This window comes from Octopus sinensis, linkage group LG23 (assembly GCF_006345805.1).
Source record: "Octopus sinensis linkage group LG23, ASM634580v1, whole genome shotgun sequence".
Classification (NCBI taxonomy): domain Eukaryota; kingdom Metazoa; phylum Mollusca; class Cephalopoda; order Octopoda; family Octopodidae; genus Octopus; species Octopus sinensis.
Window position 1 is genome coordinate 30,249,676 of NC_043019.1, and position 24,167 is coordinate 30,273,842.

A 24,167-nucleotide genomic window follows, 5' to 3' on the forward strand; every position below is an offset into this window, starting at 1 on the left:
TCTGCCTTTTCACGGAGAAAAGTGTAGTTACATCTTAAAAATACTTAACTAACTAACCCAAAATATGAAATTATACATTTCAAAAATTCAGAAAAAAAAAAATACACAACAAAACTTTTTCTTTTTTCCCATGAAATTAAAAAAATAAAAACCCAATAAAATAGCAGGAAATAATGAAAAAAACGAAAACCAAATTCACAGGTGTTACTTTATCCCCAACTCACTGCAAGAGTTGTCTAGACTATATCTATCACACCCACATTTATATGTACATACATACATACATACATACATACACACGCACACACAGAGGTTTGCTCTAACAGCGTTAACCCTGGGGCTACATGACACACGGCTTTTCACTAGTCACCTGTGTATTTTACAATTTACAAAAACACAAAACAAAACAATACTTAGGTAGTTGTACAGGCAGACATTGAAAATCCATCCGTTCACCCATTTGAAACAGCAGTAATAGTTTTTCAGAGATATTATGGCTATATTTTTGATAATCAATATTTAACAGATCATGTATTAATGATATTTGAGAAAATTTTTGGAAGAACCCTGCCCCCACAAAAAAAAAGAGAAAAAAAAAAAAAACATTTGGTTTCGATGCATTTAATGCTTTGTTGAGGGAGAAAGTGGGTGAATGGTTTCCATGTTTTGTGTTTGTGTGTGCTTTTTTTTCTTTTTTTTTTGGTGTGTTTATATATTAGTAAAGATATGAAAATCAGTCAACTCTGAACATCTTAAATCACTTAAAAAAAAACAAACAAAAAACAAACACAAAAGAAAAAAACCTTACAGAATCTCAAAGCTGGTTGGTCGGTCGGTTGGTTGGTTGGTTGACAGGTTTTCAATATACATGTGGAATGTATAACAGACATTCTCTCGGCCCATAACTGAACATTCTGCTGTTCATTAGATGATATGACTAGACAGGTTTTTAAGAAGTTTGTATCTCGACAGCTCTGCACTAAAGGAGTGCTTCCCAACTCTCTCTCTCTCTCTCACACACACACACATACATATATGCAGAGTCTCTACTCCACTCCATGAGAGCATCGGAAAGACAAGTTTGTTGTTAGATGTAGAACAATGTAAATACTAACAACTATAACCGCTAATATATATATATGTAAAAAAAAAACAAAACAAAAACCAACAGTCTTATATAATCTTAAATAGATCGGTTAGTGTTAACATTTTCAAAACATTAAGAGCTCAAAGCTGAAATATGCAATAAGGGATACAACTCTACTGGAACATGTTCTAGTTTTATTCTGACCTCCTCAGCAAATGAGACTGCAAAGTAACTTGCCAATATAGTGATGAAAAACAATCTTAAAACTTTAAATATATACATACAAACACACATGCACACCTTAAAGCACATAGTTTGACTAGCAGATTAATGAACTGAAATGATGAGATGTAGTTTAGAAAATTAAAAGCTAAACCCGATAAACCAAGGCTGAAAGTTGAAGCAAATTTTGTAGTAGGTGGGTTGGGGGTGAGGAGAGGATGTAGATACAAAAAGAACAAAATAGACAAAAAATAAAGGGGGCACACAGTTCAGAAGCCAGGTAAATAGTAGAAATAAGAAACTGATTCCAGAACAAAAAAAAAATTTGGGAGACGAAAATTGGAAGTCATTGTTCGATGAAAACTTTGCAGTGAATCCCCAAATCATCGAATCGAAAAAGAAGTAGAACAAAACAGAAAAGAAATAAATATAATATTAAAAAAACCCCAAAAGACTGTCATTGAGGGCCTTTTCTACTTCCATTTTGTGAGGCCTAGAAAATTATAGATTGTTTCTAGAGAACTTTTCTGATTCAATTAACGCTTTTTTTAAAAAATATATTTCTCTGTCTCATATTCTTAACGCTTTTGGTAGTAACATTGAAACTGTGCCACTGGTCCTTAGATGAAAAAAAAAAAAGACTGCCTGTTTTAAAAGGTTCTATATTTAAATTATAAACTCCCATCATAACTTAATTTAAGAACCTCAATATTAAGTTAAACTACCAAACACCAGCTTCACCTTCAACATGCTTAGGTGTATCATGTCACCATACGAGTTTTCTCCCTTGTATCTGCAAGCACATTTTAAAGGGAGGAAATCTATATGGCAACATGATGCATCTACAGCATGCTAAAGGTTAATAAAACAAAATAATGAAAAAGTTATTTTAAATTCTTCACCTTAATCACTTACAGACAGCAGAATTACCCTGCAATGAAACAAAGGTTGCCGGCAACAACGCTCACCGCAATGGGTGTCTGCACGAATACTGTAAGGACATTTTGTTCTGAAGCTCTGGCGGTTCTGTCAACCCGCCAATAAAAACAGGCAGTATATTTCAGTAGAAACAGGACCACAAAATGATCAAGGACTATCAGACTACTTCAAACTAATGGCAGTTCTTGGAGAAATGAAGGCAATACCTTGGTAGTTGTGTCACGAGAAAGAAGAAAATAATTGAAGAATGATAATTTCTAATATATTAAAATTTGCAAATGAATTTGAAAATTTCATACTAATGAAACCTACTTTTTTAGAAAACTAATTCAAAAACAACTTGTGCCAGCGCTGATTCTCTAACTAAATGTATACAGCATGTGAGTTGACGGAAAAGCTTTGTCGTTTGGAATGTTAAATTTTGGAAGAAGAGGTTGGACAATTTAGTGTTGTTTTCAATGTAAATGAAAACGTTAAAGGAATATTTATATTAAGGTTGATGCGAAGCGATTAGCATTGCAGTAGTTCTCAGACAACTTGGGAAAGCATCCAGCACTGCAGAAAATGGCTTCACTTATTAGCAGTAGAAAGAAAAAAAAGTGCAGGCAACAGAATTACACTGCAATGAAATAAAGGTTGCCGGCAACAACAATCACTGCAATGGCTGTCTGCTCGGTTAGAAAATGACGGGACAAATACTTCAGATGCCACAGGCTTTGGTTAATAATAATAATAATGGATTCTAATTTTGGCACCAGGCCAGCAATTCTGAAGGGAAGGAGTTGGCTGACAATACTATTAACCTACAGTATTTGAATGATACTTCCCTTTATTGACCCTGAAGGGACGAAAGGCGAAGTTGGCCCTGGTAGGATTTGAACTCAGGATATAAAGAAGTGGAACGAATACTGCAAGGACATTTTGTTTTGAAGCTCTAACGGTTCTGTCAACCCACCACCCTGATGATGATGATAATAATAATAATATATTGGAATTATATTTCTTGCTTATAATATCATTTGCTTTGTTTTGGTTAGTAAAGACACACACACATGGACCCAACTTAAACCAAAGAGAATATAATAAATATAAATTACAATTTGTTCATTCAATGACTTATACCAAAACAGCAGTGGAAATGTGGAAACAAAACAGCACAACCTATGTGACAATGTAAACAAAACTACACAACCAACTTGTCAAGGCAAGACAACAAAATATAAAGAAAAAAAAAATCTAAATCTTTTAACTGTCCAAAATATGAAGCCTGCAGCTAGAACAATGGAATTTTTTGCTTTTGTTTAAATTTCCTTAGCGAAGTGACGTAGGAGGATGGAAGAAACAAGAATTAGCACCAAAAGTATTGAAATGAATGCAAGATAAACCAAAGAATACAGTGGACATTGTGGAAAACAAAAAATTTTTTTCTGAAGATATTACAACCACCACCACCAACATTTCAGATGGATGGCCTGAACAAACAATAAGATCAGACAGTTGTTGTTGCCGCCACACCAATCCAGCCTCCACCAAGCCATCATAAAGATCATACTTGCTTTCAGAACCAGAAATGGAATCAGTAGTTTTTTTTGTTTGTTTTTGTTTTTTTTTTAAAAAAAGTGACTTTTTCTCCCCTCAACATTTCTAAAAAGCTTTTGGGTTTGGGCTTTTTTAAAATTTATATTTTTAACCAAATCATTGTGTCACTGAACATTATATTTGGCTTGACCCCCAAACAAACTGCAATTTGGTCTTGCAAAGTAAATATATGTATATACATATATATATATTCAACAGAGAGACTGTCTATTCAAGTGAATGTGTGTGCGTATGCATATGCGGTTAGAGTAAGTATACACATATATATATACATATATATTACATACGTGTATATATATATATATATATATATATATATATATTAACCCAATGTTTGAGTACACTAAAATATGGAAACGGGTAGTAATAATAATAAAGAGTTGCAAAATAATTCTGTTCATTGTAAAATATAATTAAAAAAAATATGTCCATGAATTCTGACTCCTTTTTTTCCCTTCATCATAGTCTAATCTAGTGACCCAAGTCAGTTCACACCGTGCATCATCAACTCTCTTCTCAGCCAAAACAAAGTCAGGTTAATATTATTAATAATAATAACAAAAAAGTTACTCATGCAATAATTTTGTTTAAAAAAAAAATAAATAAAATAGAGAAAGAAGGAAAAATTAGAGGAATGGGAGAGAAAAAAAAAAAAAAACTTTTTTCTTTTCTCAGACAGTTTGACAAAACTGGCATGGGGAAATGTGAAGTGTTTTCAGACACAAAAACAAAAAATTGTTGACTGAATAAAAGGGGAGATAACAAGTATGAAAAGAGTTGAGTTGCGTTTCCTGAATTTCTCTTTCTTCTCCAAGATATCAAATGCACAGAAAAGAAGAAAAAGTTAAAAAAAAAACAAAAAGAAAAACGGTGTATTATCATCATTATCATCATTTTCATTGAGTGTTCTGTTTCTGTCGATGTCAGACACTAAAAGTCATAGAAACAAGATTATTTCCTTTCATTCATTCTCTTTCTTTCCTTCCTTTCTTTCTCTGGATCGTTTTGATAAGTAAAAGCTGTGGTTGGTCGGTCCGTAACAGTTCCAACAATGACAGTAGTTTATTAATTTTCTTTTGATTTATTTGATGCGGTAGATGAATAATGGAACTGACTGACACGCAAGGGGGGGTGTAGTGTGTTGAGTTCTCAAACCGTGCTTCCTCCTCTGTGCTCAAAAAGCTATGTGTTTTTCGAAGGATGGGTGACAGCATTTTTCCGTCTGGTGGCCAACATGTCATAGAACGGATGCTCACTGATGCTTGTCCTGGAAAGAGAAGAGCAGAGGGTGAAGTCAGAAACTTCTCAACCAGAATAAAAAGTAATAAACCCATTAGTTTTGTAGGTTTTAATTTCTGAACTAGGATACTAGATATTTTGAATGTTTGTTGTACCAACACTTCAGAGAGAGGGAGAGAGAGCAGGGGAAGAAAGAGGGAGAGAAAGAGAGAGAGTGGGGGAGAGTGTGTGTGTGTGTGTGTGTGAGAGTTATCCAAAATGCTTGACATAAACAGTGAAATCGAAGATGAGTAATGGGTATATATTTCAAGAGTTTTTGCTCCTCCATCAATACCCGTCCAACCCATTGCTTAAATAGCCACTAAATATAACAGTGTAACAATTGGATATACCGATTTTACATATTAAATGCATTTCTGGAAGGTGGTATGGAAATATTAATGACCTGTAGGGACACAGTATTTTGTTATGCAACTATAATATACTACAAAGTACATTAAACATCTTTATAAGTCAATACTTTACATCACTTGTTAAGGTTATCTCTACAGATTATCTATGTAAAAGAAGTAGAATATTTGGGCTGGATATGGCTGGCATAAATGCTAAAGGTTTAAAATAAGTTGTTCTAACATTTGTCTGTCAAGATAGTTACATATTTCAAGCAACTGTCACACGAACAATTCTCCAGGAAAGAAGCAGATCTAAGTTTAGGATATTCATTGTGCCAGCATTACATATTTAGTATGTCTATTGATATCAGAAATGGTGTGATGAAATAGAGACCAAATCTGATCAAGCTGTAGTATAAGCAAAAGCATTTCATCCATGAATATCCTGACATATTAAGAGTATCTCGGGGTTAAATGTCTCACCACCATTTGATGTACAGGTGTAGGCATGGCTTCCTAACTACACGGTCTTGGGTTCAATCTCACTGCACGACCTCTTGGGTAAATGTCTTCTAATATAGCTCCAGGTTGACCAAAACCTTGTGAGTGGATTTGGTAGACGGAAACTCAAAGAAGCCCTTCATATGTGTGTGTGTGTGTGTATGTTGCTGTCCCTTTGCCTTGACCTCGTGTAATAGATGAGAAGGATTGTCACTGTCATCCAAGCAGTAGTGCCCTTTGTTTGATATTTTCTGCTGAAACATGTCTGGTCATGGGGAAATATTACCTTACTTGGAAACAGGTGAGGGCTGGCAACAAGTAGGGCATTTGGCTATAGAAAATCTATCTCAATAACAAAATTCCATCCAACCCATGTAAGCATAGAAAAGTGGATGTTAAAACAAATGATAATGATGTATACTTTTGAGGAAAATTTAGTTCTACTTCTAGCAAGTTAAATGATTATGTAGAGAGGCTGCTTCAATGGCATGAAAACGAAATTAGTTATCTGTAAATAATTTGAGATAACTGATGCCAAAAGTTTTGGTAAGTTCACAGAAGTGTGAAGAGAGATAAGTAGTAGAGATAAGAGGCAGAGCCATCTGTTCTTCCTCTTCCTTCCCCACCATCGACCATCTTACAATGCAAACAGAATTTAGTTTGTCACAGAATATCAATAAGAATCAAGATTTATTGAAGATTCCTCCCCTCTCTCTTCAGGGTAAAAGAAAAAAAAAAATACAATGCCTTGAATGCAATTCAGTGAATGGAAAAATATGTAAGCAGGCCCTTAAGTTTGTGTCATTTTATGTCCTGTAACACATAAGCTCACTCCCTTCATCAAATCGAAATTACCTGTACTGGGGCACTATGTGCCACATGTCAGATGGTGAAATGAAGCACTTTGCTCAAGAACACAACGCAATGCCTGGTCTGGGAATCGAAACCATGACCTCGCACTTGTGAGTACAACACCCTAACCACTAAGTACCTTTATGTGTGTGTGTGTGTGTGTGTGTGTGTGTGTGTGTGTGTGTATATATATATATATATATATAATATATATATATATATATATATATATAGGACCTTTATGTGTATATGTGTGTGTATGTGTATATGTGTGTGTGTATATATGTGTATGTATGTGTATATATATATATATATATATATATAGATAGATATATATACACATGTGTAGAAGGTTGAAAAGGAACCCACGAGTTGATATACATGGAAAAAAAAGTCAAGGTAGAAAATGCTAAAATAATTTTATAAAAAACATTTCAGTACCAGTTTCAGTCATTGAGACTTTTTCAACTGTAAGTATGGAAAACAATTAAATTTTGGAAAAATTAAAAGATTTTTAAAAGAATATTTGCATAGTGTTCAAATACAAGTGGCATTTTCCTTGTTTCTGCCTCTCTCTCTCTCTCTCTTTTATATATATATAAATAAATAAACATCTGTGCAAGCGCTTGGCCATGCATGAGCAAGCAGTCAGCCTTACAATGAGTCAACTACCTGAGTGACTCATCAAACCTATCTCTATTGTAAAACAAAGAAATTTTACTCACTTGATAGCAGTCATCCATTCTTCTTTATCTTCTGCTTTTGATGCTGACATTCGATACACAGTGTGTTTACCTAAAGTAGGGGGGAAAAAAATACATAGGAAAATGAGGAAGGCATTCAGGACATCTGAGGTGTAGATGCTGTGTGGCATAATTGATAGCATACATTTTGTGATATTTATGTTATACAGTTCAAAGGTAATAGTTACATGTTGAATGTGGTAGTTATAGTATCATAGATCAGACACGAGCAACCCTTTTTGAGAAGTGAGCCACATGAAACATGGCTCATTATTAAGTGGAACATACTAGTAAAATAATTCAAAGTAATTTTTCTTTGAAGGTACCATACAGAAAGTCTTCTGGGCCACAGTTTGCCCATCACGGTCATAGGTTGTGTAAATGGTATTTCTAATTTTACCATATTGGTTACCAAAGCACAGCTGAGATGGATGGGACAACACCTCATACAAATGCCCAAATTTGTACAGCAGTCTTTCATTGTTAGCTGAAAACGAGGACCCTAAGACAGGGTGGCCGAAAGAAGAGACAGAGATGAGGTCAGGTGCACGCTGAAATGGTACAAGATATTCCATACCATTGAGAAGAACTGGTAGAATATTCTTTTCTACTCAAGGCACAAGGCCTGAAGTTTTGGGGGAAGGGGCCAGTTGATTAGATCGACTCCAGTTCACAACTGGTACTTAATTTATTGATCTCGAAAGGATTAATGGCAAAGTTGACCTCGGCGGAATTTGAACTCAAAACAAAGACAGACGAAATACTTATTTCTTTACTACCCACAAGGGGCTAAACATAGAGGGGACAAACAAGGACAGACAGATGGATTAAGTCAATTATATCGACCCTAGTGCGTAACTGGTACTTAATTTATTGACCCCAAAAGGATGATCAAAGCCTTGTGAGTGGGCTTGGTAGATGGAAACTGAAAAGTGTGCGTGTGCATGTCCCCTTGTCTTCACACCAATCAAGAATTGTAAAATAAGCATCACTGTCATACAAGTGAAGCTGTTTGTTTCCAGTCTTCTGTGGGGAAAATGTCTGGCCATGAGAAATATTACCTTGCTTGAAAACAGGTAATGGTTGGTGACAGGAAGGCTATCTGGCCTTAGAAAATTTGGCTCAACAAATTCCGTTTGACTCAGTCACGGAAAAGTGGACGTTAAATGATGAAAAATGTTGATGGTATGTGCTATTTATGATGTACATGTGATATAACCGACACCAAACATGATGTGTATGCAATGTGTGTTGTATTAGTGATATCACTCACAGTCTATATGATATTTAAGATATTTAAGTTTATCTTACCTTCAACTACTTTGCCTTCAGAGTCTAATTTACAAGCTTTAATTATTTCGTGGCCACCAGAATGAATCTCAAAGCAGTTTGGTTTGTTGGTTTTTTCAGGACCGACCTCTCGGACACGTATGTTTTCAAGAGGAATGATACCTTTTGGTTCTTTGTCCTGTAAAATACATGGAAATTATTTATAAATACATACATTTGTGAATGTCAGTGGCTTAGTGGTTAGTGAGTTGGACTCCTGATCATCAGGTTATGGAGGTTTGATCGATGGACTGGGTGGCACATCATTTTGGGTTGTGCCAGTCTACTGAGCCAAAAATGAGTACCAGCTAGTATGGTAGCAAAAGCCTGAAGTTGTATTCCAAACATCAGTTTAATATACTAATAAGTAAATTTAAAAAAAAAAAAAACATTTTTTACCAAACTCTTTAGAAGTTTTTTGTTATTTTGAAGGAAATTAAGTGAAGTAAAAATACAGAGTCAGTGTTCTTGTGGGTAGAAATGTGGTTGTTCAATGGTTAATGATTCTGAAGAGGAGCAAGCTGCAAATTATGAAACTCAATATTTTTCTGGTATATAAATATCTGATTGTGACAATAATATTGTTTAACCCTTTCGTTACCATATTTCTGACCAAAATACACCCCTTATGTGTTTCAATTAATTTCTAACGTAATCATAAATTTAGTCTGGTTTCATTAAACAACTATAACTTTTTTATTTATCAATATATTAATGTGAATTTTGGAAGATAATTTAATGAAATGTTCTCAACCAATTCTATACTATAATTTTTGTCACAAAGTGTCTCTAATTGCAGGTAGATACAGGTAAATTCAACAAAATATAAAATTATAAAAATTTTGTTCAAACATCGCTATAGAAAATGGGTTATTAGCTAATATTCAATTGGGTATACAAGAAAATTTTACGATAGAATTTGTTATTCTGGGTAACTTTCTGATACCCATAATAATATTTATGGCAAAATAGGTCTTAATTTCATTTAAGGTTGTGGGAAATAAACTATCGTTTCTTTCGCTTTGTTTACGTTTAGCGTAATGGTTCGTTTCCGCCGTAATGATTTCAAATAGGCTCATTCGAAAAAGTAAAAAGAAATAGTCTAAGGCTTTACTCTTCTGGGAAAGTCTGTGGCTTGGTCCAGTTTCTTCAGAAAAATCACCGAAAGAAACAGTTTTTAAATTTTCACTCCATTCAGGTGCCAATTCATTTTCTTTATCGCTGTCGGAGGTCTCGGATTCACTGTTTTCACTTTCGGAAAATGAAACATCAGATTCATTATCAAATACCACATGCTTTATTTTTCAGTCATAGAGTTAGATTTATGAAGGTCTTCAGTAGAAAATCCTTCGAATTCTGACTCGCTGCTTGATATAATGAAATTCATATCCATTTTTTGTCAGAATTACAAATTTTGAAAACACAATAGGAACAAATTTCGGAAAAAATCTCCCAAAATTCACGGAATTAAAATTACACTTCGATTTTTGTACAAACTGTAGTTGAACTGTTTAAGAAGTATAATACGTGTTTTCACAAATGTACTAAAGAGATTTGCTCTGATATTCTCATTTAAATATGAATAGGTAAATTCGGGCGGTTTTGGGCGGCTTGGTCACATTAACCAAAATTTTTTTCGGGCGGTTTGGTAATGAAAGGGTTAAAGGCTTCAGTTAAAGGAAGATAAAAGAGAACTGTGTAAGGAATGATAATGAAATAACAAAGAAGACACTACTTACAGTTGTATATTCGAAGTAATAGAGACAGTTATCATTGAGTATAAACCATCTTCTTTTCCAGTTCTTGTAACGACCACCTAAACAGGAAAGAAAAAAAAAATCAAACTTTATTAATAAATTGAACAACAAGATATCTTTTTCATTGGAGTGGGTATAGGTGCAGGGGTGGCTGTGTGGTAAGAAGCCTGCTTACCAACCACATGGGTTCAGTCCCACTGCGTGACATCTTGGGCAAGTGTCTTCTACTATAGCCTCGGGCCGACCAAAGCTTTGTGAGTGGATTTGGTAGTTGGAAACTGAAAGAAGCTTGTCGTATGTATATATATATATATTTTTCTTATTATATATTGATTATTCCTTTTTATACTTTTTGAGATCTAGTTATATGTTTTATAAAAATATATTTTATTTGTTATTTATGCTTTGGTTATGGATCACCATTGTTAGTGTGACTTCTTTAACATATATTATCTATAAGTTCCACAACTATAATTGTTACCATAGCAACAAATACAACCACAAACATCATGATGTACATATGAAACTTAAGAGAAACCCTGCACAAGTGCATTGGTGTGATGTCTATGTCAATTTAGAGCCCCAAAATGGCCACAGAGCTAGAAATACTGGAGTCCACAAAGTTTAACAAGTCTTTCTGGAAAATTCACAATCATTAAAGCTTACCTTGTTTCCATAACCATCCTTCTTTGACTGGGTTGAAGAACGTGTGCATCAGATCATTACCATCATCTTCAGGGATTTTAAAGGGTTCATTTTTTATACTTTCATATAAACTCTGTAAGAAAAGAACAATTAGAATTAGATTAATCAGATACAACATTGAGAGATTAACACTTTATTTACCAGGTTTCTAGAGAGAGTGTGGCCTAGTGGTAAGGGTGCTGCACTGAAGATCACGATAGCATGGTTTCAATTCCTGGACTGGTTCCTAACACTAGCTTAATGATAACTAAATTATTTTACTAAATTCTTTGTTATATTTAAAGTAATTGAAAGAAACACGGAGCATCTGAAAATAAATACAATAACAAAAGGGTTAACGCATTTTCCTCTCTTCTCTACCTTAAATTTTCTAAATCTAAACAGCAAAATTTTAAAAATGTAACCCTTTTATGACCATATTTCTACTGAAATACATCCACTGCCTATGTATTAAAAAAATTTTTTTAATGAATTATGAAAATTTAGAATTTGGGGGGATATTAAAATAGCTAATTTTTTTACGTTTACCATTCCATTAGGCTGATGTGAAAAGATTCTGAGGCAAAAGAAATAAATAGAAATAAAACTTAAAAGATGATAAATTAAAAAGGGACTAACAATGACTGACCAGTGACTGGTGTCAAGAGGTCGAAGTCAATCTACAGGAATATAACAAACACTTATGTCTCTAAACTCAATATGAAAGATAAAAATAAAAACTCAGTTGTAGTGGCACTATGGCAGAGATTCACAGTTATGCACCAATGCCAGCATTCGATCTACGGAAGAAGAGAAGTTGGCAAAAAAGCCAAACTCATTATCTTCCATTTGGCAAAGAGACTGATAGAATAAGTACAAGAGAGAGAGAGAGGGGGGGAGAGAGAAACATAGCATAGTCAATTTGTTGTTTGACTAGACTCTTCATGTCAGTGCCCCAGCATGGCCACAGTCCAATGAGTGAAACAAATAAAAGACAATTTTCTATAGCAAGCATTGTGTATTGCAACTACATTATTTAATGTCCTTTTCTCTTTTCATAATGGTTGAGTACAATTTGAAGGATATTTCACTGCTATTTCTAGTAAACTAAACAACCACATAGAGGCTTTCTCAGTTGCCTGACACTTTTCCCTTAACCCTTTAGCATTCAGATTATTCCGTCAAATGAAATGCTTATTTATTCACAGTATTTTGAACTAATCATGCATTACTTTGTACCATTGAGATTTTTGATGATGTCATTGTTTACTTTTGGAATGACATTGTAGAGTAGGTGTGAGGGGCCAGACCTTGGGCCGAGTATAGCTTGTTTAAATGCTAAAGAGTTAAAGCATTTTCCAGTCTTCTGTAGTCTATGTACTGTTTTCCTCAACTACGCATCTTCAGTTTGCAAGATAGCAGGGTGGAAGTTGAGGGAGGAGATATCTTCAATGTAGAGGTTCCTTCTCATGTGTATATGTGTGTGTGTGTGTGTGTTTGTTTTGCGTAATAAATGTACTGACTGGTTGATAGCCAGTAATGAGATGTCAACAGACCAAGACAACACGGCAGATAGGGCAAGATAATGAATCACAGTAAATATAAAACAGTGCCTTATATTTTGCACATCACATAACCCGTATCAACAGGTGACCTCTGGCACTACAAACTGTGCCAGTGATAGCTACAAGCTATCACCAGACATGTGGTACTGATTTGGTAACGAACCAAATGAAATAAACATTCACCTACTTATACATACATACATACATTCACATATAGATAGTGACAGAGACACACAATCACACATACACAGTCATTACATTCATGATCTCCCTACCACCATCTCCACCTACACAGGGTTATAGACCAGATGGTGTAGTAAAGCTGTTGACATACATAGTTAACCCTTTTTAATACCAACCACTCTTGAGAAATCCCCCTGGCTCTATGATACAAATCTCGTGTTTTATAGTGATCTAAATTGAAATTTCCCACCAAAATTTCATGTTGTGTTGCAAACACTAACTTAATGACAAAATTATTTTATTAAATTCATTATTTTCAAAATGAATTGAACCAGGGATGTTGGAAAGATTAATGAAGTTGTCTGCTATCTGACCAAGGTTGTATTTCATAAAGAATTTATTGCTGAACGTATTCTATATCTCATTATTCAAAGAAGCTATGTATTACCAAAAAAAAAACAGGGGTGGAAGGTCATAGGGGAGCTCATAGTGATCCTCGATGGTAGGTGGTAACCTTAAATGCATAACAGCAATCCTTCGCCATATCGCAGTTCACCTATCACGGTTTATTATTTAAGTTTACGTCGATTCCTCCATGGTGTTGTTTTGCATTTATTATAAAATAAATATATACAAATTATTAAAAAAAATACAGTACAGTACTGTTTCTACTTTGCGGATTTTCACCTATTGCAGGGGTTTTTGGAATGTAATACCCACAATAGTCGAGGGATTACTGTACTCAGTTTAGCACCATTTGGACTCTGGATGCTTTCAGCAATGTCCACTCTGTTGTAAGTATTTGAACCAACTCCCCAGTTACTTCCTCCCTTACTCACACCAGTCTCATGATCCCTGCTAGAAATAAAGTCATCATTCATGATGAACTTCCCTTTCTGACTAAGGGACTCTTGTACTAATGACTTACTAAACAGGATAAAAAATAAAATAAAAAAATGCTCAATTAGTTAGAATTTCTCTCAATAAAAAAAAAAAAAAACTAAAATTATTTTTTCATTAAGTAGCTTCTAATCATACATACCGTGAGAAGTTTTGCTGGTAAATCTTCTCCGTCATTGATTCCTCGATTCATCTGAATGAATCTTTCCACTGTCGGTTTGTCTTTCACACTGGGATTGTGTAAACTTGTGTTCAACATAATGATAGCAAATGACAGCACATAACAGGTATCTGGAAAAGGAGAACAGAGGAGTGATTAGATAGATTAGAGGATTATATATATATATATATATGCATAAAAAAGATTCGAGCGAGGTCATTGCCAGTACCGCCTGACTGGCCCTGTGCTGGTGGCATGTAAAAAGCACCCACTACACTCTCGGAGTGGTTGGCGTTAGGAAGGGCATCCAGCTGTAGAAACTCTGTCAGATCAAGATTGGAGCCTGGTGCAGCTGTCTGGTTCGCCAGCCCTCAGTCAAAATCGTCCAACCCATGCTAGCATGGAAAGCGGATGTTAAACGATGATGATGCATATGATAAATATAATACATTGTGTGTGTCTGTATACATACATGTGTGTGTGTGTGTGTATGTGTATCATCATTGTTTTAATGCCCACTTTTCCATACTTGCATGAGTTATGCAGAATTTGTTGAGACAGATTTCCTACAGCTGGATGCCCTTCCTGTTGCTAACCTTTAACTGTTTTCAAGAAAGGTAATATTTCCCCATGACCAGACATCTTTTCACAGAATACAGGAAATGAAGAAGGGCAACACTTGCATGATGTTGACAGCAACAAACACACACACACATATATACATATATATATAATGGGCTTCTTTTAGCTTCTGTCAACCAAATCCACTCAGAAGGCTTTCGTTGGCCAGGGGCTATAGTATAAGTCAATTGTTCAAGGTGCCACACAGTGGGACTGAACTCAGAACCATGTGGTGGAAAGCAAACTTCTTACCATGCAGTCATGCCTACACCTATAACACACGCACACATAAATAGACACACATTTATACATTAACCAATCACACCCCACCAATTTATATGGCTGTCTTCCCTTTTTGATAATATAAATAGTAGAACAGGTTACAAATACAATAATTATGAAAGATACAAGCAACAGTGGTTATCATGGGGCTGCTGCTGCCGGTATATGTCATAAATCTCCATACTGATATAGAATGGACAAACCTACAATGTAAAGCCATTTCATACATCTATAAAAACCTGACAGATTTGTCACCACTGACACTGAAAGCTGTGAACATGTGAATGTTGATGATTGTGGTGGTGGTGATGGTGACAAATCGTTATGAATGAAAAAAATTGCATGTGTTGAACAAGATGAATTTATTTACAACAACTGGTTTAAACGACCAGGAACAACAAATATTTAGTTTCCATTAAATTGGTAGGTGTGGGTGAGGTGTTAGTTGTAAGCTTTAAGACTGACCCTTTAGTATTTAAACTGACAACATCTGGACTCTCACGCCTGCCCTATGAGGTCATTCTAAAAATAAGCAATCACATCATCGAAATCTTGAGACAATGCATGATTAATCCAAAACAATGTGAATAAATAAGCATGACATTTGACTGAGTAATCTGAATGTTAAAGGGTTAAGGCTAAACAGTGATTGTCAGAGAGAAAGTAATGGATTGGGCTACACAAAAGAAATGGTAAGAAAAACTGGAGCTTTGTGAAGAACTCACTCAGTTCAGTTAGATTAATAAGGACTAAACAAAGGTTATGGCAAATATTCTGCAGAAGATTTAATCAAATGGAGTAGAAATGATGACCTTCTCTCTGGAATGGTCACTTTGTGGAAATAAGGCTGAGAAGATATCACTAAGACAACCAATAATCACCAGAGAAAAAGGTTCTTAAATGTTGTTTATGGTTCAGAGGGGAGAAGGGCAGAAGCCATGATCTTTACTTAGACCATGTATGTTTGTCGAAAATGCAGTTTATGAAATGGTACTCTTTTGAATGATATTACCCATTCGTTGTCCGACTGACCAGAACTTTGTCCATTTTAATTGTACCTGATAAACTGTTCTGTCTCTCTAGGAAGAGTGACAGAGGCAAAGATGTAAAAAGACAAACAGGTAAAGATATGAACATGAGCAAAAGCATGGTTTGTGTAGTAAGAAGTTTAATTCTTAACCATATGGTTCTGTTCCACTGTGTGGCACCTTGGGCAAGTCTTTTACTATATATCCTTGGGCTGACCAAAGCCTTGTGAATGGATTTAGTAGACGGAAACCAAGAAAAGCCCAGCATAAAGTGGTTAGAGTGTAGGGCTCACAATCACGAGATAGTGTGTGTTGTGTTCTTGAGCAAGACGCTTCATTTCATGTTGCTCCAGTTCACTCATTTGTAGAAATGAGTTGTGATGACACTGGTGCCAAGCTGTATTGGCCCATTTGCCTCTCCCTTGGATAACATTGGTGGTGTGGAGAGGGGAGGATTGTAAGCATGGGCGACTGCTGGTCTTCCATAAACAACCTTGCCTGGAATTGTGCCTTGGAGGGTAACTTTCTAGGTGCAAACTCATGGTCATTCATCACCGAAAGGAATTTTTACCCTTTATATAAATATCATCATCATCATCATCATTTAACATTCCCTTTCCATGCTAGCATGGGTTGGACGATTTGATCGAGGACTGGCGAACCAGATGATTGCACCAGGCTCCAATCTGATCTGGCAGATTATGTACAGCTGGATGCCCTTACTAATGCCAACCACTCTGAGAGTGTAGTGGGTGCTTTTACATACCACCGGCACGAGGGCCATTCTGGCGGTACTGAAATAAACACACACGTGTGTGTGTGTTTGTGTCTCCATGTTTTGACACCGTATGACAGTTTTAAAAATGGTTGTCACTGTCATACATTTCCAATATTCTCAAAGAATATTAGGAAACATTACTTTGGCTATTAGGAAGCATTATTTTGTTTGAAGACAGTTGAGAGTTGGTGGCAGGAAGGGCATCTGGCCATAGAAGATATGCCTCCATAAACTCTGTCTGACCCATGAGAATATGGAAAAGTGGATATCAAAAAAAATAATGACGATGATGTAAAGATGCAACCATATTTTTCAATTCTGGATCCTTTTGTGACTAAATCCTATCTCAGTATGGAGGTTAAAGATGGTTGCTTCAAAAGATTCTCTTGCTGAGCCATCTCTGTCACACACACACACACACACACATTGGTGGCGGCGGTGGGATATAACGGGGGTGGGGAGGTCGTCGATAAGTAATTTCTACAAATTTCCTGGCAATGAACAAAATAATAACAGGAAATGTTAAAGCAGAGATGGGGGAGGGAAGTAGCAAGAGAGAGAGAGACACACACACACGGAGAAGGAAGTAGAGAGAGAGAGAGAGAGATACAGAGAAATGAAGCAGCAATGACATTTTCCATGACAAATCAGATTTGGAAAGTTGCTAAAAGACTGCTGGAAGGAGTAGGGACGGGGGGAGCGTTGTATAAGGTCAACACCAGTGATTTGGTTAACAACTTTTAGATGTTGAAAACTATTAAGAGACAAGGAAAGGATTATACACACAAGATGATTGACTTAAGATTATTATATAAATAAGACAAAGAGATATTCACTAAATTTATTATTAATTTCCTGCTTATCAATTAAGGTATTTAACTCAAATACAATATAATCTCAAATGTAATGCAACCCGAAAAATTTTGTACCTAAAAGTCAGTAATAATATATTTTATCTTACATAATAAAAGCCCCGAGTACATCGTCATAACTTAACATCTACTTTTCCATGCCTGCATGGGTCAGAGGGAACTCGTTGAAGCGGATTTTTCTATATGGCTTAATGCCCTTCCTGTTACTAACCCTCAACTGCTTCCAAGAAAGGTAATATTTTCTCCATTGCTAGACATGTTTTCTATGGAAGACTGGAAATGAAATAAAAATTCATCACTTGTATGACAATGATATCTATTTACAACCACCATGAAATGGTATAGACAAAGTACACATACATGCACACACACACACAAACAAACACACATATGCAACAGGTTTATTTCAGTTTTTTGTCTGTCAAAGCTTTGTGAGTGAATTTGGTTGGCCCAGGGCTACAGTAGAAGATACTTGCCCAAGGTGCCTCACTATGGGACTGAACCCAAGACCACATCGCTGGGAAGCAAACTTCTTAACCACACAGCCACATCTGTTTCAATAGAAACCTTTAAAACAAAATGAAACACCTTTGGTTTGTTTTAGCTATCACAACTAAGACAATACTGGAACATCTTAAGAATAAACTTCGGGTGAGCTTGCCACCACAGAACCAAATCTCTTAACCTTTCTGATACCAACCCATTCACGACTACCCCCACATTCTATAAAAACTGCCTGTTTTAAAATTACCTAAATTAAAAACTTCAATCAAAATGTCACATAAGTTTATGTTCCAATCACCAATCATGTAAATGACAGGTATTTTATTAAATTCTTCATTATTTTCAAAATTAATTGAAATAAAGATATTGTATTTGTAATATGGTAACAAGAGGCCTAAAGCACAGCCTATTGTCTTTAAAGGCAGGATCCATTAGACATTCTACTTCTAGATACATTATGTATCTAGAACAGCAATGGCCAATGTCTCCTATCTGCATGTATATATACCTCATCATCATTATGATCCAGTGTTTTAAATTCAGGTTTTTGTCCCCATCAATGGGGGTGGCCAGATCTACCTCAGTGCCATAGCAACCGCAATCACACCAATTTCAAAACAAGGAGACACAACACATACACATTCTTGCATACAACAGATTTTGTCTTCGGATGTGGTTACCAATGGTTACATACTACTGATAAAGCTCAAAGAGGCAAACATGTGCATCTAGCAGTTACCCCACCACAGCGGAGTGATTTTTGCCTGTCAATAATATATTACATCCATAAGAAATATCACAGTTAATTTGTCTTTTTGTGATGGATTTGCATTAAGTATGATACATAGATGGCTTTTTTAATCTAATACTACTTCTGTTGCACATAACAGACATATATATATATATATCGTTATATCAACCAGACTATCAGATGTTGCTATACACCACTGGTCACAATGCACTTCCTCACATTGTTGTAGCTTTTGAATGAAGCCATCGTTCTTCCTGATTGAAATGCAGTCCATTGCAGGGTCACCCATTTACAGCTGACTGGACTGGAGCAACACAAGTGTTTTGAGCAAGAATGCAATGCGCTGCCAATCTGGGGATTGAACCCATGACCTTGTGATCACGAGTGCAACACCTTAACCACTTGGGTATATATTTTGATATTTTACCATTATCATCATAGCAGAAGTTGTGCTGCCTTTACAGCAGCTCATGACTTGTATGTTTTTATCATCTACCATGAATGGCGAGAGGAGAAGTGAGAGGAAAAGAGAAAGAAAGTGAGAGAGGGGTTGTTTCTGACAAACGTCTCATCTAGTCTAAGTTGTCTCTTTTTGCTTCTTCCTTTTTTTTTTTATGGGGGGTGGTTTTTACAGCTGGATGCCCTTTCTGCCTCTTTTATAGTGTTGACAGGCTGTGCACATGTGTCTAGTTACACATGCTGTTTGCCCCATAGAATTCAAAAATACAGAAAGAAACAGGGATTAAACAAAATGTAAAGCATACAACAGCCTAGTTTCTTAAACTATGGTTCATGACCGCCTGGAGATTGTGCAAACAGAACTTGCCAGGAGAATGCTAAAATTTGTTTGCTTTACCTAGAGTTTTTCACCTATGTACCACACTCTGTCGGTTAAAATGACGAGTGTCTGATCTGATCAACAGAGCAGCCTGCTTGTGAAATTAATGTGCAAGTGGCTGAGCACTCCACAAGCATGCAAATAATTCAATGTGACCCAGAATGTGACAAGGCTGGCTCTCTGAGATTCAGGCACAACTCATTTTTCTCAGCTGAGTGGAGTGGAGCAACATGAAGTAAAGTGTCATACTCAAGGACACAACTTGCAGGAGGGAACTGAACTAAAGCCTTTAATCTTGAGCCAGCTGTTAAACTGACTGATATTATAAGTGTGGCTCGACTATTGGTGTGACTAAGATGTTCAAATAACAGTGCCAAGACGACTGGCTGTAGTTCATTTTCCTCAAAGAGGAATTAAATTCCTTTAAGGAGATTGGTCTGGAATAGAATAGCTGTGTTGATGTACATACTGATAGGACCAGAGTATTGATAGAAAAATTGTGGGATTTCAAGCTAAAGTTAAATCTGAAATATTAATTAATCTGTGCATGATTCATCAAGAGGCATTAAGCAGCTTAAGAAAATCCCCCAAAGAATTCTACAGAGCTGAGTATAGTAATTTAAAATGTAATTAAAATTATCAACTTCATTAAAAATGAATGAGTGTTCGTTTTGCAAATCTATGCTCAGGATATGAGTTCTGAGTTCAGCAAATTTTACAGATGGGATGAGCTTTAAGATGGCGAGCAGATTTAAACAAAGATATTTACATCAGAATCCAAATCTTGCAAAATTCCTTCAAAATAGGAACTGGCTCCACAAATTATGCTGTTTGCCAGACATATTTGAGAAGCTTAACAAACTTTATGTCTGCAAAGGGAGAACATATTCAATTTCAAAGGTAAAATTGAAACATTCATAAACAAAATAAATATCGGTAAAAAAACAGAAGAGAAATTAATGTCCAATTATTACTATTCTCTTGCCTTTAGATAGAACATTTGATTGATCAATCAATCTGTGTGTGTACAAGGGGGTGCTGAAAAGTTCTTTCAATTTGGGTAAAAAAGATAACTGCAAGATCAGTTAATTATGACTTTACTCAACTTATTCCCCTCTCAGATTCACACACTTATTGCAGCGGTCCTTCAATTTTTCTAAGCCCTGAAAAGAAATTGGAAGGTTGGGCCTCTAACCAGGCCTTTCACAATACCCTTAAAGCCAGGAACTTTTCGGCATCACCTCATACACACACATGACAGGCTTCTTTCAATTTCCACCAACCAAATCCACTTCAAGGTTTTTTTTGACCCTGGGCTATAGCATAAGACGCTTGCCCAAGGTGGCATGCAGTGGGACTGAACCCAAAACCATGTGGTTTGGCAGCACGCATTTTAACAACAGAGCCACACCTACGCCTATATTTACTGAATCAGTTTTGTGCTATAAAGTTACCTGGGAAAAAAATTGCGTCATTATTTGATTTTTTTTCTTACAACTAATTTATACACTTGTAACAAATTATGTCAATTAATATGTACCACTGAGACACAGCTCACTGCATTTATATAATATATTTCCAGATCAAACATTCAATATCATTACTGTAAACATACAAATCCCATTAACATGATTCACAAAATACACTTCCTTCTCCTAGACTCTTAATATACATTTGAACACAAGATATTTGGTACCATGTGTTACTATACAAAACACACTAGGAAACACGAAATTAACAGTTCATTATATTGAATTTACACAAACGAGTATTGATAACTGAATATAGTAACATCCTGTTTGTAAATGGTTGATTGCGCCATCAACAAAGGGGTTTTTTAACAATATAAAGAGCAGACATTCTTGTCATTCTTTGGTATAAACTGAGCAGAGAATAAAAACTAAACAAGAACAAAACAAACATCGTCCATCTAACTCTAATTCTGTTTTCCTGCGATGCTAATATTTTAGAGAAATTTTCTTACATGAATAGTTTAAATTGTTTTTGTTTTTTTTTACATACCTTTTATTGGAGACCTATTGAGTCAAGTACATCAACATCAAAATGAAAATCAAATGGAATTGTAGTTGTGATACCCGTGCCGGTGGCATGTAAAAAGTGCCAACCGATCGTGGCCCCTGTGCCAGTGGCACGTAAAAAGCACCCATTACACTCGTGGAGTGGTTGGCGTTAGGAAAGGCATCCAGCTGTAGAAACACTGCCAGATCAGACTGGAGCCTGGTGCAGCCTCCTGGCTTCTCAGACCCCGGTCGAACCACCCGACCCGTGTTAGCATGGAAAACGGACATTAAACGATGATGATGATATATATATATATATATATATATATAGATAGATAGATTGATGAAATGCTCTAATAAACAAAACAAACGGTATTCTTTGTGAAAATTCTGCAATCTCAAATAATCTGTGTATGATCCTCACGCAGGTAACGACCCACATACAGCTTAAGAAATGAAGATGCAGACTTTAGAAATGAATTGCAGGAAGAAATATGTAGACTACAGGGAGTGTATAAAAATAAAAAGGACAAAGATAAAATAATATTTTATATGGAGTAGCAATTCCGAAGGGAACACATTTGCATTCTAAAGGTTAGAAAAATGAATATGAATATATATATATATATATATATATACATACACACACACACATTCATATACACACATGTATAAATATGTATTAGCTTATTTATATGAATATTTATTAAGTTACATGAGATTTAGTATATATACATAGGGTTTTGTAGAATTATATGTATGTATGGGTGTGTATGTATATATATATATATATATATGTATGTTTGTATGTATGTATATTTGACAAGAAAAAAAAGAAAAACCGTTCCAGATAAAATGCTATGCTTAAACTGTCAAGAAACACTGTGATTATAAAAAGTCAATGACAAAACATGTAACAGAATTTTCAAAAAAAAAAAAAAATTACAAAAACTCAATTGACCAGTTTTTCATTATATAATTTCAGTTTAGTATAATTAGAGAAAGTAAATGAGTTCTACGTTGAAAAGAACATTTAAGGGTGGTGGCTTGGTCGACAAATTCTCTTATGGTATTTGTCCAAGCCTTTTTATATGCTGTTTTCAAATATCACCGAGGTGAACTTACACCTGTTATCCTTTTGGATTTGATAAAATAAAGTACCAATGAATTACTGAGTCGAAATTTAATCTATTAAGGCCCTCTCTGCAAATTTGTGGCCCCTGTGCCTATGTTAGGCTCTATTATTGAATACAAATTACAGGGCATTCGTTATTTTACTAGAAAAATGTTTTGAAAAAAAACAAATCCTAAGAAATCCCTAAAACTTTAACCAAGGTAGTTTTTCGCTTTTAATCTTCTATTTGCTCTTTCAGTAAAAGATTTTTATTTTTGTCAAGACTTACTCAGAAGAACTGGCCATGCTGGGGCACTGCCATTAAAAAGAATGCAAAAAAGTCTTGTTTGTGTTGGTTAGAAATCAAATCTGGGCTTCCCATGTGGTGGGGCTGCTAAATATACATATATATATGTATGTAACTATATACACACACACACACATATATATATACATATATATATGTGTGTGTGTGTGTGAGAGATTATACGTATATATGCATAACTATATGTACATGCATATGCTTAACTACATATACATATATATTCTTTTATTTGTTTCAGTCATTTGATTGTGGCCATGTTGGAGCACCGCCTTTAGTCGAACAAATCGATCCCAGGACTTATTTTATCAGTCTCTTTTGCCGAACTACTAAGTTACGGGGGTGTAAACACATCAACATCGGTTGTCAAGCGATAGTGGGGAGACAAACACAGACAGACAGACATACACACACACACACACACATGTATATGACGGTCTTCTTTCAGTTTCTCTCTACCAAATCCACTCACAAAGCTTTGGTTTGGCCTGAGGCTATAGTAGAAGACACTTGCCCAAGGTGCTACACAGTGGGACTGAACCTGGGACCATGTGGTTGGTAAGCAAGCTACTTACCACACAGCCACTCCTGTATGACTATATATACACACATATATATATATGTGTGTAACTATATATGTGTGTGTGTGTGTGTGTGTGTGTGTGTGTGTGTGAGTATATATTTGCAACAATACAAATATAAGTTTGATTCAGTGTCACACAACTTAAAGTTTTACATGTTGTCAAACAAAGCTATACAGCTTATGAGAAACATAACACATAGAAAAGATATCGCAACATTGGTCATGCACACAAACACACATTTACAATTCATGTTTTTTTTCCAAATCACCATCATCACCCTTAATAAATGTCTACTAACCT

The 24,167-nt window shown here is 35.5% G+C and overlaps 1 protein-coding gene across 6 annotated transcripts in view; it reads right to left on the reverse strand.

Moving 5' to 3' along the window:
- Positions 1–4,293: 4,293 nt before the first annotated feature.
- The window catches only part of LOC115223573 (cytohesin-1), a 202,980-nt gene continuing 183,106 nt past the window's right edge, over positions 4,294–24,167 (reverse strand). For all 6 annotated transcript variants that reach the window (XM_036512577.1, XM_029794210.2, XM_036512578.1 and 3 more), the window contains 6 exons: positions 14,135–14,283; positions 11,327–11,438; positions 10,643–10,719; positions 8,886–9,042; positions 7,557–7,626; positions 4,294–5,114 (listed from right to left, as the gene is read on the reverse strand). In XM_036512577.1, the coding sequence (XP_036368470.1) occupies positions 5,030–5,114; positions 7,557–7,626; positions 8,886–9,042; positions 10,643–10,719; positions 11,327–11,438; positions 14,135–14,283 (650 nt within the window). In that variant the 3' untranslated portion in view covers positions 4,294–5,029. The remainder of the gene's footprint in view (positions 5,115–7,556; positions 7,627–8,885; positions 9,043–10,642; positions 10,720–11,326; positions 11,439–14,134; positions 14,284–24,167) is intronic.